This window comes from Triticum urartu, chromosome 2A (genome assembly GCF_056163025.1).
Source record: "Triticum urartu cultivar PI428250 chromosome 2A, HENAU_Tu73, whole genome shotgun sequence".
Lineage (NCBI taxonomy): Eukaryota > Viridiplantae > Streptophyta > Magnoliopsida > Poales > Poaceae > Triticum > Triticum urartu.
Window position 1 is genome coordinate 400,707,089 of NC_141874.1, and position 14,898 is coordinate 400,721,986.

Consider the following 14,898-nt stretch of genomic DNA (forward strand, 5'->3'; position numbering starts at 1 on the left):
GGCTCGTGGGGCCTACTAGGCACCAGGGCGCGCTAGGGGCCTCTGGCGCACCCTGGTGGGTAGTGGGGCCCACGGGCACCACCTTGACCTACCTCTGGCTTTATAAAATACTCTAAAATTCCAAAAACCCCACGGGGGTTGACGAAATACTTATTCCGCCGCCGCAAGTTTCAGAACCACGAGATCCAATCTAGATCGCGCCAGGGGCCTCAGCGCCGCCCTCTCTCCGGTCACATCGCGTGGTATCAATGTCGGCCGCTGCGTGCTCTGAGGCGGCATGAATGCGACGCATGCATCAGAAAGAAAACACGAATGACGCGGGTGAAGGGTTTTAATGGGCCAGTGTGGTTAGAGTCCACGCTACTTAGCAGTGTCCTAGAAAATTTCATTTATTCGATCGGCCAGTGGTGTATCTGGAGTCGTTGGATGACCCCCGCCAACGGTTTTGGTACAATCGGAGTTCACAACCATGAGAATGTATCTCAAAATATATCTGCTAGAGTTCAGGTGTTTTGTGTTGCGGCACGGGTGACAGGTGAAATTGTTGTGGCGTGTACACAAGACGTGGAACCTGTGAACCACCAGCTTCACGGATGGCAAATACTAGTATTATGAGTTTAATACTTTAGTTTGTTTAGTGGCCACTGAACAGTGCTCGTCGTAACTTCAATTGCTGCCTGAGATCAGGTCATTGACATGAAAGTTAATGGGAAAAAGAAAGAAAACGAGCACACGTTTATTCTGCCAGCGGCAAGAAATGAAAACCAAATGAATATCTACGAATCGGGAGGCAAATTAAGGAACACACGATGACTCCATGGGTTGGAGGAGATAATGATCAGAAAGCCGGGAACTCGATCCTGTTGCCACAGGGCCTGCCGCCGGGCTGGATGGGGCACTCGACGAAGCGCGAGGCGTCGGCGTGGACGCAGAAGTAGAGCTGGAAGAGCTGGCTGTTGCCGGACTCGTCGCGGTTGCAGTCGACGTGAGGCGCGAACCCGGTCCCCTCCTGGATGGCGCCCTTGATGGCCCCCATCGTGTAGTAGCCGCCGTCGGGGGAGATGCCGGCGGTGGCGAGGGCGTCGAGGACGCGGAGCTGGCCGCGCAGGCGGAGGGCGGCCTGGAAGTAGCCGTGCTCGTTGAAGAGGTTCTGCGCGCAGGTGCCGTGCTTCTCCCACTCGTGCGCCCAGAAGCGGAGGCCGTCGTTGGTCGGGCACGCCAGCGTCGGCCAGCTGCTGCGCAGGCTGCTCAGGATGTCGCTCACCTGCACCCAACACACAGTACATTTCTCGTCACTTTTGGTTGGACCGTCCCTCTCGCTTCTTTTTTTTGGTGGTGCACCTCGTGCGAGAAGGAACAACGGTGCGTGCACGCAAGGTCATTCCGGGAAACGAATAATGCGTGCGATGGAGAAGAAGGGGTGACCTTGGAGGGGTCGAAGGTGCTGTCGGGGTTGCAGTTCTGCGGGTACGACCCGTCGTCGCGGTTGGGCCACAGCCCGTGGATCCCGAAGTCCGCCGCCGGCTTGCCGGACCGCGGGTAGCAGCAGCTCTGCTTCGTGTCGCAGTACGACCCCGGCCACTGCACACACACACACACACACACACCAAGGCCAACCGCCGGCACGAACCATCCATCAGCAACCAAGCAGCACGTACACCACGTCTCGGCAACTGCAAGGCTGCAACGACCGATGAACTGAACCGGCCACACGCGCACTCACCTGCAGCACGAGGTAGAAGAAATCGTAGCCCGCCTGTTTCCCGCTCTCCTGCGCTGCCGCGCAGCCGACGCTCAGGCCGATCAGGAGGGCCAGGGAGCACTGCAACTTCATGGCTTTGGATGTCTTTGCTGGTTGTATTGATGGTTCTTCGGAGATGAGATGAGATGAGATGGAAGCTTCCGTTGGTGTTGCGGATTTATAGGCTGCGTTGATGTGGATCTACTCCACGGCAAATGCCAGGTTTCCGGAACGTGCATTCCAAGAAGGATTTAATTGCTTGCACTTTTGGGCTTGCGGGAATGCCAGAGATGGAAGCATGGCTGTGGGTGGCGAGGTGTGCAAGCCAAGCAGCCGAACCAATTGTAGAATCCACGGGTCCAGCCATAAAAAGATAGCATACACAACTACTAAAACATACAGAAATCACCAAGGAATAAAGAGCTTTGCTACACATACATAATGTTACAGGGATGAGGGGTTTACTGGGTGTAGAGGCACAGGCCCACCCGCATTAAAATCAGGGAGATGTGTTTAGATTTTTTTTCAAGAGTACGCCAAAGACATACCATATTTTTATGTACAAGAGCCCGAACGAGATGCGAACAAGTCGTTGGGGGGGGGGGGGGGGGGGGGGCACACACCACACCTACACACACCACACCTACACCCTAGAAATCAAAGACTACTCTCTCGTAAAAGCATCTAAAGCTCCAACACCGCCGAGACCGGCCTTCTTCCAATCCTCAATCTCCCGTTGGATATCATCTGTAAGCCGCAGGGGGGATCTCTGTCGCGGTCTGTTGTTGAAGACTCGTGCATTGCGTTGCTTCCAGAGTGCCCATGCGATGAGAATCACGACCAAGTCCACGGATCTCTTAGCCTTCCCTCTGAATCTACTCCTTTGCTGAAGCCACCATCGCAAGAATGTGACGTTTGCGTCCGGCGTGTGGATGGTGATTCTCCATGAGCTGAAACAAGAGTGCCACACCTCGCGGGCGTAGACGCACTGCACGAGAATGTGATCCGCATTGTCCTCATCTTGGAGACAAGTATAGCAAGGGGATGGGGCGTCTTGAAGGCCATGTCGGGCACGACGGTCCGAAGTCCATAGCCGGTATTGACAGGCCAACCACATGAAGATTTTGCATTTGAGTGGGGCCCAGCTTTGCCAAATGCAGCCGGCAGTCGGGGCGTGCGTGTATCCAATGCAGAGTCTCTTATAGGTAGAGCTGGCTGTGTATTTGCCCGACGCGTCGCAGGGCCAGTCGAAATGATCCGGTTCGTCAATGTTCCTCTCCACCGAACTAATGGCTTGAGTCAGCAGGTAAACTTGCATGTGGCCCATGAACGAGAGCTCACCATGGATATCGTTCGCCCAGGCGTTATCAGGGAGTGCCTCTTGCATCGTTCTTCTATTCTTGTCTCGAGTGCTGACAAGTTGAAGGAGCAGTGGGGCAATGTCTTTTATCGCCACTCCATGAATCCAACGATATTTCCAGAACATGATTTTTGATCCCTCTCCGACGGTGATCTTAACCAAGCTATCAAAGACAGCGCGCGCTTGCTCATCAACCATTAGGTGGAGCCCTTGCCATGGCCTCTTCGGATCCGTTCTCCTAAGCCATTCCCACCGCACACGGAGTGCGAGAGCTTGCACAGCCAAATTTTTTACTCCCAGACCACCAAAGCTCGTCGGCCTGCAAACCGTTTCCCAAGCAACAAGGCACTGCCCTCCATGACTTTTCTCACCAGCCCAAAAGAAGGATCGCATCCACTTGTTGATATCTTCCAAAACCCAGGCAGGAGGGTCAAGCACCAAAAGCAGATGAACTGGCCTAGCCGCGATCACCGTTTTGACAAGGACCAGTCTGCCCGGCCTTTGAATGAAGCCACGCTGCCAGGCCGGGATAAAGTGTCGGACCTGGTCCAGGAGGGGTTGCCAGTCTGCACGGGAGAGTTGATGAATCGCCAGCTGCAGTCCTAGGTAACGGCAAGGAAATTTAGCAATCTTGCATTGCAGCACTGTCTCCATTCTTTGCCGATCGATCTCATTTTGCCTGATGAGGATCGCCTGTGATTTGGTGTAGTTGATCTTGAGGCTAGACGCCTCACCAAAGATGTCGAGGGCGGCTTTAACAAATGTGAGATCTTGAAGCGACGGTCTCAAGAACAGGGCAAGATCATCAGCTTATAACGAGAGCCTCTGATTCACCGCGATGCCTCTGAACGAGCTCAACACTCCGACATCCGCGGCTTCCTTCATGGCATAGGTGAGGGAGTCCATGGCAATTGCGAAGAGCAGCGGCAAGACCGGATCGCCCTGCCTAAGACCTTCGGCGTGGAGGAACCGCCTGCCTAGTACTCCATTGACAATCACACGGGTATTGGCTGATTGGAGAAGCAGCGAAATCCACGTAATCCATCTCTGGCCGAAGCCCTTAGCTCTCAGAACCTCCATGAGGAAAGGCCAGGACAATGAATCAAACGATTTTGATATGTCGAGCTTGAGGAAGAGTCCCTTCTCCTTTCGGCCGCGCAGCTTGCGTTCCACTTGTCTAATGAGCAGAAAGTTGTCGTGAATGTTTCTCCCTTTGATGAAAGCGGACTGATTGATCTTGATGATTTCCAACATGCAGGGGCGAGCTCTCAAGGCAAGCAGTTTGTCAAAGAGCTTGGCGAAACTGTGCGAGAGACTAATAGGACGGTAATCTCCCACTTCCATGGCCTCTGGCTTCTTGGGGATTAGAATGATGTGTGCGCCATTAAGTTTGTAAAAACCTCTCCCGTTTCCAACAAACAGCTTCATGAGGGCAGCCATAATATCACCTTTAATAACTGGCCAGGCGATGTGGTAGAACACTCCGATGAACCCATCCGGGCCAGGTGCTCTGTCTGCCGGAATCTCGTTGATCACCTTCCAAACTTCCTCTTCTGTGAAAATGAGCTCTAGCTCATGCAGGTCATGACTTAGCATTTGCAGGTAGCTTAGATCCAGTGAGCCTCTTCTTGCGCCGGCCTTGCCAAGCAGGTTTTCAAAGGCCTCCGAGAACACCTCTTCTTTCCTAGATTGCTCGGTGATGAGTTCATCGCCCCGCTTGATGCAGGGGATGAAGTTCTTGGTTCGTCTCCCTTTCGCCACCGCATGGAAAAGTTTGCTGTTAGCATCTCCATCCTCCAGCCAACGAATCCTAGACCTTTGTCTGTCGATTGTGCGCTCTAGGGAGGCCAGCCCTAGCAGCGCAAACTTAAGAGTTCGGCGCAGCCAAAGCTCCATCGGGGCTAGAGTCATGAGCTCTTGAGCTCTGTCCAACCAGGCGATCACCCAATTAGCAATCCTCATGCGCATTTTTATGTTTCCAGTTTTCTTCTGCCCCCACGATTGCAAGTAAGCTGCCGTGTTCCTGAAAAGCGCGTCCAACCTCTTAAACGGGTCGAAGATAGCATTGCTACAGACCCAAGCTTCCTGAATCGCCTCATGGAAACCGTCAAGTTTTGTCCATAGAGCTCAAAGTGAAAGCGATGCTTAGCTTGAAAGTTGTTGCTCGTGGAGAGATGTAAAGGAGCGTGATCCGAAGCGCTAGTAGATAGCGCTTGAAGCAGGTAGTCTGGGTGAGAGAGCTCCCAATCAACGAAAACGAGCAACCTATCAATCTTGGTGAATGTTGGCACATTTATCTCGTTAGACCAAGTAAAACGGCGTCCGTGCATGTAAAGCTCCTTGAGCTCATGGTCATCGACGAAATTTTGGAACTTGCTCATCATTGCTCTGTTGATGTTGTTATTACTCTTCTCCGCTCCCCTAAGGATCATGTTGAAATCACCGAGGCACATCCAAGGCCCTGGGCAAAGCAGCCTTCTATCATAAAGATCTTGCAGGAATTGAGTTTTCGGCATGTCTCCTTGTGGCGCGTATACCACCGAGATCCACCACTCATTGCCATCCAACTGGTGAACTTTGCCAGTCAGGAAGTTGGTGTCGAATTGGATGTTATCCACATACAACCGCGTAGTGTCCCATGCCAATAAGATACCTCCATGCGTTTCCTCAGCCGGCAAGTAAGCAAAGCCATCAAGGGATGGTCCTAAACATTGCATAACCATGAATTGATCTACAAGCTCAAGCTTAGTTTCTTGCAAGCAAACTAGGTTAACTCTTAAAGATGAAAGGAACTCCCTAACTACATTCCTCTTGGCCGGGTTGTTCAACCCTCTCACATTCCAGCAAATAATCTCCGGGTTGTGATCCATGGAAACGAATCAACCACACCCACACCCGGCGACATGCTCATAGCACGCCGATCGCTACCTCAGTCCGACGTGAAAGCTCCTCATTGGTTGGGACACACTTTTGACATGTTCTCTTTCGTCGCTATTGGCCGGTTTGAACCACCCACGACCGGGTCACTGCTCCCATCAGCGGTCACAACTGTCGCATCCACGGTAGGCGGGACGGCCACACGCTGATCCTGAGGCCCCACCGAGCCCTGGCGCGTGGGGCTTGGCACGTGCCGTGCCGCGACACCGCCGATTCCAGGGGTTCCACCGTTAGAATTCCTCCTCGAAGCGCTCAGGGGTCCCTCTTGCGTGGTTAATCGGTCAAAAGCAGAGACCCTGACAGATAGCCTGTCCCGGACAGGTAGTGCGGGCCCCGCTACCATCCCTCCCACCGATGAAGGCATCGGCAGAAGGCGCCAGTCGCCGCCGGCCAGCAGCCGAGCCGAAGGAACGTCGCCGTCGCGAGCCCTTGGCGTCGGCCCCGACCCTCTCGTGTCCCTGACACCAAACCTCCAAGGCCGACTGAGCGGTGCTGCCGCGCCACCACAACTTGCACCGATTCTCCCATCCGATGGCAAACCGCTTTGTCCGCTATCCGACGAGACACCCAAGAACAACGGCTCGTCCCTGCCGGCGAAGTCCGTGACCGAGTCCAGGTGGATCAGAATCTTATACTGAAGCAGAGATGGCTCCATCAACGACGCAGACAAGCCTGGCTGGATAGCCAGCCATCGGAGAGAGGGGATGGCATCAGGGTCCGCCGTCCAGGCCGACAACCGGAACGCAGACAGGTCACGACGCGCGCTGGTCTCCGGCGGCACCATGTCCACCAAACAGGACGAGCCCAGCAGATGTTCAGCAACTCCCCTATCCCAAGCATGCGGGGGAATACCCTCCAGAACCAGAGAAACCTTGAAACTGAGCACAGAGTGGACGGCTTGGGCTTGGCGGTTCCACTATCAAAAGGCTTTTTGAGGAATAAATACTGTTTCGTTTGCATCAGCTACATATCTCACGGGGAACTTGGGGCATTTATAGTCAATTTGTTTTGGCCAAAGTGAAGTGTATACCTGCTAATTACTGGAGTGAAATGCATAAAACCACCACAATAAAGTCATGATATGCCCAAAACTATCACTGTACAAATTGTGACAAAATGTGACACACACAATGTTTGACAATAGCAAAAATACACTAGAAAACAAAGCTAATTTATGTGGCGACTTTTCTAATTGGTCGGGCTCTTCAATCAAACCCAGTTGGCAAAAAAGGTGCCACTAGGGCATTGACTTGGTGGTATTCTTCTTTCTCTTCTCTCCCTTCCTGGCGAGCTTCCTCATTCGCGAGCCGGATCGGGCATGACTGCTGCCCCGTGAGGTACCCGGCTTGTTCAAGTCGGGGTGTTTCGGTCTTTTTTTTAGAGTCAATTACACTGGTGGTGCTAGAACTTGCCGTAAATGGTCACTTTAGTGCTAAAACTTGTGATGTACATTGAAATTGTGTAAAAACTTGGCTTGAACATGCAAATACAGTGCTAAACTGTGTTTGCATATGCCGGGACCGGTGACGAGGCAAGCCAGCATGGCTTAGGGCCCACCGCCAGTGACTGCATGGTCAAAGGGGAACAGGTGGCGCGCTCTTTTTACAAAAAAAAGCTCGGATTTTTTTCCAGATGTAATGGCCACATATCTATAATGGAATGAAATGAAAAATATGCTGAAGTGACATTCGAACCAGTGCCCTGGGTCTAACAGGTGCGCGCAGCTAGCCAACATAGCAAGATAACATTTGATGTTGGGAATGGATACTAAACCTATATATATTTTGACTAAATAACGTAAACTAAAAAAATTAATTCGGGAAAAATAATACGGCCGTGGGATCTTTGAACCAGCGACCTGAGAGACACCAGCAGGAATGCCTACTAATACAAACAATGGAATTTTGAAGGCTAGAGAGGATATCAATCCTTATGTCTACAACAGAACGACTGCTGGGCTAAAACAGACTACAGTTAGTGTGGCCCATTTAAAACATGTTATTCTTTCTTTCTATTTTTCCAAATTTGAAAAAATATCTAAATTATAATTATACATACAATTGTATATATGTATTCATTTGGGAATCTACAGTCCAAGGGCACACTAGGCTCATATTGGTTTCCAAACATATATCTGTTTTTTAATACATATATATTTTTAGAAAACGCACAAACTTTAGTGAAATGCACGAACACTTTTAAGCAACATAAAACAAATTAAAACACGGTCACTTTTACATAAAACATGAAATTTATTAAAAACATGTATTTTTTACTTTTATTTTAATTTGATTAAATATACATATTTCCGAAAATTACTTTAATACTTTATTTAATATAAAAAATCTAATTTTTTTAAAAATAATTTATAATTTAAATTGATTGTTTTTTAACTAATAGTGAGCATTTTTGTCTAATTTATTTTATTTATTGCTCCCTTCGGTCTATAATAAGTGTCACAAGTTTAAACTAAGGTTGAGCTAATCTTAATTCAAAATCACAACACTTATTTTGGATAGGAGGGTGTAGAATTTACATTTTTTATAAATTTCTAAAATGAAATAAAACTAACATAAATTGCAGGGCACGATCACGTTTTGATATAGACATATAAATTGACATGAGACTACACGGTCGTAAGTTTTTTCTCATTTGCGTATGCTGAAATGTCGTGAAGTGAGCTGTGGGCTGGTGGCTAGCCTTGCATGCTGAAACCTTGGTCGCTGGTTCTAATACCATGTTGTGCTAATTTTCATTTCATTTTATTATAAAATTTGTGAAGTATCATCCGATGCCACACATATAAATTACTGTACACCTGAGAAAAAAAATAAAATCCAAGGCCCCTTCACCATGCAGTCACCGACGATGGGCTCTAAGCCACGCTGGATTGCCTTGTCACTTGTTCCAGCGTATACAAACACGAGTATCACCGTATTTGCACGTCCAAGCCAAGTTTTTGCATCACTTCGATGTACTCCACAAGTTCTAGTACTAAAGTGACCGTTTGCGCCAAGTTCTAACATCACCGGTGTAATTAACTCTTTTTTTACTATGTCGTTGTGTTTTTCCTACAAATTTGTTGTTTTATGTCGTTTGTCGAATGCGATGCACATTGTCCTTCCTCTCGCTTTGCTTTGCAGGGGCTTCTTCGAGCTTACTCGGTGGCGCCGACTTTTTGCTTTTCGTAGCACCTTAGATTTGTGATCGGGTTCTGCTTACCGTTGGCGGTGGCTTCTCCCCTTTTGTGCCGTGTCCTTTTTTTCCTTTTATATGCAGTTGTATTAGACCCGGTGCTCATTGGCATTGCTGCATTTCTCCGTCTTGCAGAATTGGACGACGTGTTTGCACCGGACTTCGCACACGTTCAAACAAATTCAAGACCAACAGATGAAGCGATGGTCACATCGCGTTGAAACCCCAAACAATTCCTCTCGAAACCACGTTTATTCCACAAAGATGGTTCGATTTAAAATGGTGTATGTAACAACTTTTGCGAAACCTTCTCAACATTTTACCATGGCCTCTAATTATCATCAAGTGACAACATGCCAAAGTTTCATACTTTTCGGACTTCATTTTTAATTTTTGAAATTTCAAAACAAATAAACTCCATGTTTGGAGTTGCGTCTTGGCACCCTCATAAATCTCGCTGGGAACTTGGAGCAGTTTAAGTCAATTTGTTTTGGCCAAAGTGAAGTGTATACCTGTGAATTACTTGAGTGAAATGCATAAAACCACCACAATAGTGTCATGGTATGCACAAAACTAACAATGTACAAATTCTGACAAAATGTGCCACACACAATGTTTGACAGTAGCAAAATACACTGGAAGACTGTGGTGACTTTTCTAATTGGTCGGGCCCTTTAATCAGACTGAGTTGGAAAAAAAGATGCAACGAGGGCATTGACTTGGTCTTCTTCTTCTTTCTTTTCTCTCTCTCCCCGGCGAGCTGCCTCATTCGCGAGCCGGATCGGGCATGACCACTGCCCCATGAGGTACCCGGCTTGTTCGAGTCGGGGTGTTTCGGTCTTTTTTACTAAGTCGTTGCGTTTTTCCTTCAAATTTGTTGTTTTATGCCATTTGTCGAATGCGATGCACACTGTCCTTCCTCTCGCTTTGTTTTGCAGGGGCTTCTTCGAGCTTACTTGGTGTCGCCAACTTTTTGCTTTTCCTAGCACTTTAGATTTGTGTTCGTGCTCTGTTTACCGTTGGCGGTGGCTTCTCTCCTTTTGTGTCGTGTCCTTTTTTCCTCTTATATGCAGTTGTATTAGACCCAGTGCTCACTGGCATTGCTGCATTTCTCCGTCTTGCAGAATTGGATGACGTGTTGGCGCGGGGCTTCGCATGCTTTCAAACAAAATCAAGACCAATAGATGAAGTGATGGTCGCATCGCGTTCAAATCCCAATCGTTTCCTCTCGAAACCACGTTTATTGCACAAAGATGGTTCGATTTCAAACATTGTATGTAACAACTTTTGCGAAACCTTCTCAAAATTTTACCATGGCCTCTAATTATCATCAAGTGACAACATGCCAAAGTTTCATGCTTTTCGGACTTTGTTTTTAATTTTTGAAATTTAAAAACAAATAAACTCCATGTTTGGGTTCGGGTCTTGGCACCCTCATATATGGACTTCCCCCCTTGTATAATGCCTAAACACAGAATCAATTAACACAAATATGATTTTTCAACTCAATTTTGCCAAATTTTCATGCACATTCAAAATTTTATTATGTTCACTAAATTCTAGAAATGCACTCAATGATTAAATATAGCAAACGAACCCCGAAAGATGCCAAATTTTTACATGGATCATGTGATGATGCATCTTGAGTGTAAGAATAATAATTCAATGCCAACTGAAGCAGTGGTCACATTGCTTTCAAACCTCACTCGATCCCTCTTGAAACCACGTTTCTTCCCCGGAGATTGTCCAATTTCTAAGGAGTGTAGTCATACAATTTGGGAAACCTTAGCAATTTTTTCCCACAGCCTGTATGTGTCATATGAGGGCACCCTGCCGGGTTTCATGCTTTTCAAACTTTGTTTGAATTTTTCAGAATTTAAAACCAACAAACTTCATTTTTAGAGTCCAGTCTTGGCACCCACATATTTAAAATTCCTTCTCTTTTCTTATATAAGGCCTAAATTATATGTACTAAGAAGACAAATATGATTTATCAACCCAAATTTACCAACTTTTTCATGCACTTGTAGTTGATTTTTTTTATATTCACTAAATATCTAGTGCCTAAAAGTTCGCTCAGTGCCTATGAAAGGAAATGGAGAGGGAGGTAGGGAAAAAATAAAATAAATAAATAATATAGAAAAGAACAGAGCATAAAAGAAAAAAAAAGCCAAACAATGTACGAGAAGGAAAGAAACAAGAAAAAGGAGAGGGAAACGGAAAAGAAGTGTTTGCGGTCCTCGGCAAAGAGAAATGAGAAGGAAAATAGAAAAATAGAAAATAAATGTTTTTTGAGTGCATACAAAAGGCACTAGGCAAAGAGAAGTGTTTGCCAACTGCAAAGAAAAAGACACTAGCCAAAGAGTTCTTTGCCCAATGAAAGAAAATTACACTCGGCAAAGAGTTGTTTGCCGAGTGCAAAAAAACTGTACTTGGCAAAAGTCCCCAAAAAATGCACGCTTGATACCGGGCAAAGTTTCCGATTTCAATAGTGGTAGTTGAAGGATTATGTTTTAATCTCCTTTCGAAAAGAGTGTGTACCAAACCAAAGCACATCTCGTATCCAAAATGTACCAAAAGGAACACATTTAAGAACGAAAAGATTTGTCTAAAAAATAGAAATAACGACAGTAAATTGTCGTGCTAAAGCTAAAGCCAGTGTCGCCGGCTTCGAGTGATCAGCTTCTCTAACGACTATCACGACAGCCTACTGGTGTGGATGAGACGGGATGGCGCAATGGCAATGCATCAACGGCGAAGGTTGAAAGTAGTCATAATGAAGCGTCGGTGGCTCCCTAGGATTTGGCGGCCGGTTTGGTGGAATTGTCCGTGCCGGCGACTGCCTGCTTGATGATGGCAGGTATGATATCCATGATCTTGTCGAACTCCTTGTTCTTGGCGACCAGTCCTGCCGGCGCGGTGGGGTCGGCCTTGCACTCGTTGCAACTCCACTTCCACTCCCAGTCCTTGGACTTCTCCACATCTTCATCCACCACCACGAAGTCCAGCACCGCCGTGAGCTGGGCGTCGGCTCCGGCGGCGTTCCCGCCAGCGGCTGGCTTAAACTTTGTCGCCGCCTCATCGAACCCCGCCGCGCAGCTGTCCATGCACCGCCACTGCGTCTTGCCGTTGGGGAGTTTGTCCCGCTCCGCTTTGGCCGCGGTAGCAGCCTCGGTGGCCGTCTTCGCGGCGGCGGCGACGGCGGCCTGGGCCAGCGTTTTCGCGTCCGTCGCGGTGCTGGACTTGAGGAGCTCCTCGCAGTCGCTCGGCTGCGGCGTCTTGGCGCAGGCCTCCTTGACGATGCTGCCACCATCGACCACGAAGGAAGCGGCCGAGACGAGGAGGACGAAGAAGATGATGAGGGAGCTGCGAGGTGTCGCGATCGCCATTGTCGCAGACTTTCGTCACGGAACGCAACGAGTTGAACAGCCAAACTTGTATGCATGCACGGAGGAAGGAGCCAAATTATAATAAGCTTATGCATGTATGTGTGGTCGAGAGCTGTCTTCTCCGTGTGGAAATCGGCATGTTCGTCTCATATGTGTGGCCACTCGCTTCCCTAGAAAAAACCAATGTGTGGCCACTGGGGCCTCCCATGCATGCACGCACGCGCACGCTTGTTCAACTGGGTTTCCCACTTGTCTGCTCGCTTTCCGTGCTTCCACTTAATCGTACGGTTGTCTTTTTTTTCTTTCTAATCTAATCATCTTCTCCCTGATTTTGAAAAAATGAAGCCGGACTTTATTTTGTTTCAATCAAATCAAGCCACGTAGACGGGAGTATGGATGGGCACACGACAGGGAAGCATGCAAGTCTCATCCGTTCAGCTGGGCCTTAGCATATGCCCCAAGCCGGAGATTAAGGCCGCGTTCGGCTCCTCTCTACTCCCTGCACTGCGCTCTCTTTAGCTTATTTTCAGGGAGCTGCTAAAACCGAGCTTCACGGTTTTATGGAATTAATAATATTGAAGCAGAGTGGAGAGTTTCCAAACAAAGCCTAAGCCTACGCAAAATGAATCGGTCCGCTCTCATAAAATGTTTCATATTATACTTACTACTAGTAGAATGCTCGTGAATTGCCACGGGCATTTAGTTTAATATTTTTATCGCACCTATAATAAATACAATGCATATTGTACCTTCCATTTCTCTCCCTCCCCTTCTCACCCCCCTCTCTCTAGTCCCCCCCTCTCTCAAACTCTCTCTCTCTCACGCGCACACACACACACACACTCACTCACTCACTCTCCCCCCTCCCCTCCCCCCTCCTTCGTCCACAACTCAGAATTTAATTTTGGCTTAGCTTTATTTTTGCTTACTGTTAACATTCGCTGGCTACAAAATATCCTAGAATCTTAAACATTAAGCTTTATACGGGATGAAGATAATTTTTTTAACTTCATCCTGGTTCATTTACTCAAGCACTCCTGGGCAGACAAATTTAATGGTTATATGGGTGAAGTTTTTAATCTGCTCCTAGACTTGACACGGGCATAGTGAATACAAAAAGATGTATGCAAGATCTCACATCCATACATATTCAAACAATTTTTTAATACAGAACGATGTATGTAAGATCTCACATCCATACATATCCAAACAATTTTTGTACATCCACACTCTACCAGCATAATGAAAGATGAGCAACTCTAGTTGAGAGTTCAAAACCGACTGACACAAGCAGATATTACCTCCAAACTGAAGTCTGGATTTGGACAACACTGAAAGAGATATTAGTGGCTACATTCACCACGTAGATGACAATATCACATTGTGATATCCTCAGTGATCACAGTAAAGCTAAAACAAAAATTGCTGAAGATTAAGCTTCCAACTTTATTCGACCACAATGGTTACAATAATAACAATTTTTAGAAAGCTTACCAAATCACTACATCATGAAAGCACAGATGAAACATGCGATAAAATAGTACTGAAAGACATGTACGCAACAATTTCTTAAAGCTTGATCGTTGCAAAGTGAAAAATACATTGCAAGAGCTAACCTTGCCTAGCCCAGCAAGAGTCAAAGCAAGAAGCCCTAGACATTTGGTCCATGCCTGACAGCTCTCACTGACACAAAACACTTGCAGGTTGTTGTTGCCGCTTAGTGTTTTCTTCTCCTTTCCTCTATTGATGCCACCTCCCAATCAAATCAACAGCTGAGTTGATTACACATCCGAACACTTCTCTTTGTCCTGTCAAGAAACCATGGATGGCGCGTTGGAAAAACACAATAGAATGCCTGACCGTTGCCATGCCCAATTTGACTTTTAAATTTACTGTTTGTGCATGTATAAACATCATTTTGTTGTATAAAACTCAATGGATTTTCAGTCCCTTCCCAAGACATCGCCTCAGGACCCTTCATGGATTGTTTTTGAACATTGTCAGAATGCATATACAACATCGACGTGACAAAACTGGGAAAACAGCAGAATGCTAGCCTTTACACAAAGGAACACCAACCAAGAAAGAGAAATACATTCAAGACTGACGTACACCTTAAACTTGACACTAACGCCCGCCACCTGCCTACGACACCACCACAGCAACCACAAAAGGAAAAAAAATGACGGATCACCTCCTCACCCGACCTTGAAGCGGCTCCACTACTGATATGCAGCTTTGTGGACCTCCAAAGTGGCTCACCGAAGGCGAAGCAA

The 14,898-nt window shown here is 47.4% G+C and overlaps 2 protein-coding genes across 2 annotated transcripts; both read right to left on the reverse strand.

The window, feature by feature from the left end:
• Positions 1-709: 709 nt before the first annotated feature.
• LOC125541581 (ribonuclease 3) lies at positions 710-2,027 on the reverse strand. Its single transcript, XM_048704951.2, has 3 exons — positions 1,724-2,027; positions 1,426-1,581; positions 710-1,264 (listed from the first exon to the last, which is right to left on the reverse strand). The coding sequence occupies exons 1-3, from the start codon at positions 1,832-1,834 to the stop codon at positions 839-841; spliced, it is 693 nt and encodes a 230-aa protein (XP_048560908.1). The 5' UTR covers positions 1,835-2,027; the 3' UTR covers positions 710-838.
• Positions 2,028-11,331: 9,304 nt separating this feature from the next.
• Positions 11,332-12,714, reverse strand: LOC125541580 (uncharacterized). Its single transcript, XM_048704950.2, has one exon. It carries the CDS (start codon positions 12,620-12,622, stop codon positions 12,029-12,031), a length of 594 nt encoding a protein of 197 aa, XP_048560907.1. The 5' UTR covers positions 12,623-12,714; the 3' UTR covers positions 11,332-12,028.
• Positions 12,715-14,898: the final 2,184 nt, after the last annotated feature.

Bases quoted from the DNA above. Each gene is read 5' to 3' on its own strand.
- LOC125541581 (XM_048704951.2), bottom strand. From the start codon at position 1,834: ATGAAGTTGCAGTGCTCCCTGGCCCTCCTGATCGGCCTGAGCGTCGGC. The intron at 1,582-1,723 runs GTGAGTGCGCGT...GTGTGTGTGCAG, and splicing joins TCTTCTACCTCGTGCTGCAG to TGGCCGGGGTCGTACTGCGA. The intron at 1,265-1,425 runs GTCACCCCTTCT...TGTTGGGTGCAG, and splicing joins GCACCTTCGACCCCTCCAAG to GTGAGCGACATCCTGAGCAG.
- LOC125541580 (XM_048704950.2), bottom strand. From the start codon at position 12,622: ATGGCGATCGCGACACCTCGCAGCTCCCTCATCATCTTCTTCGTCCTC.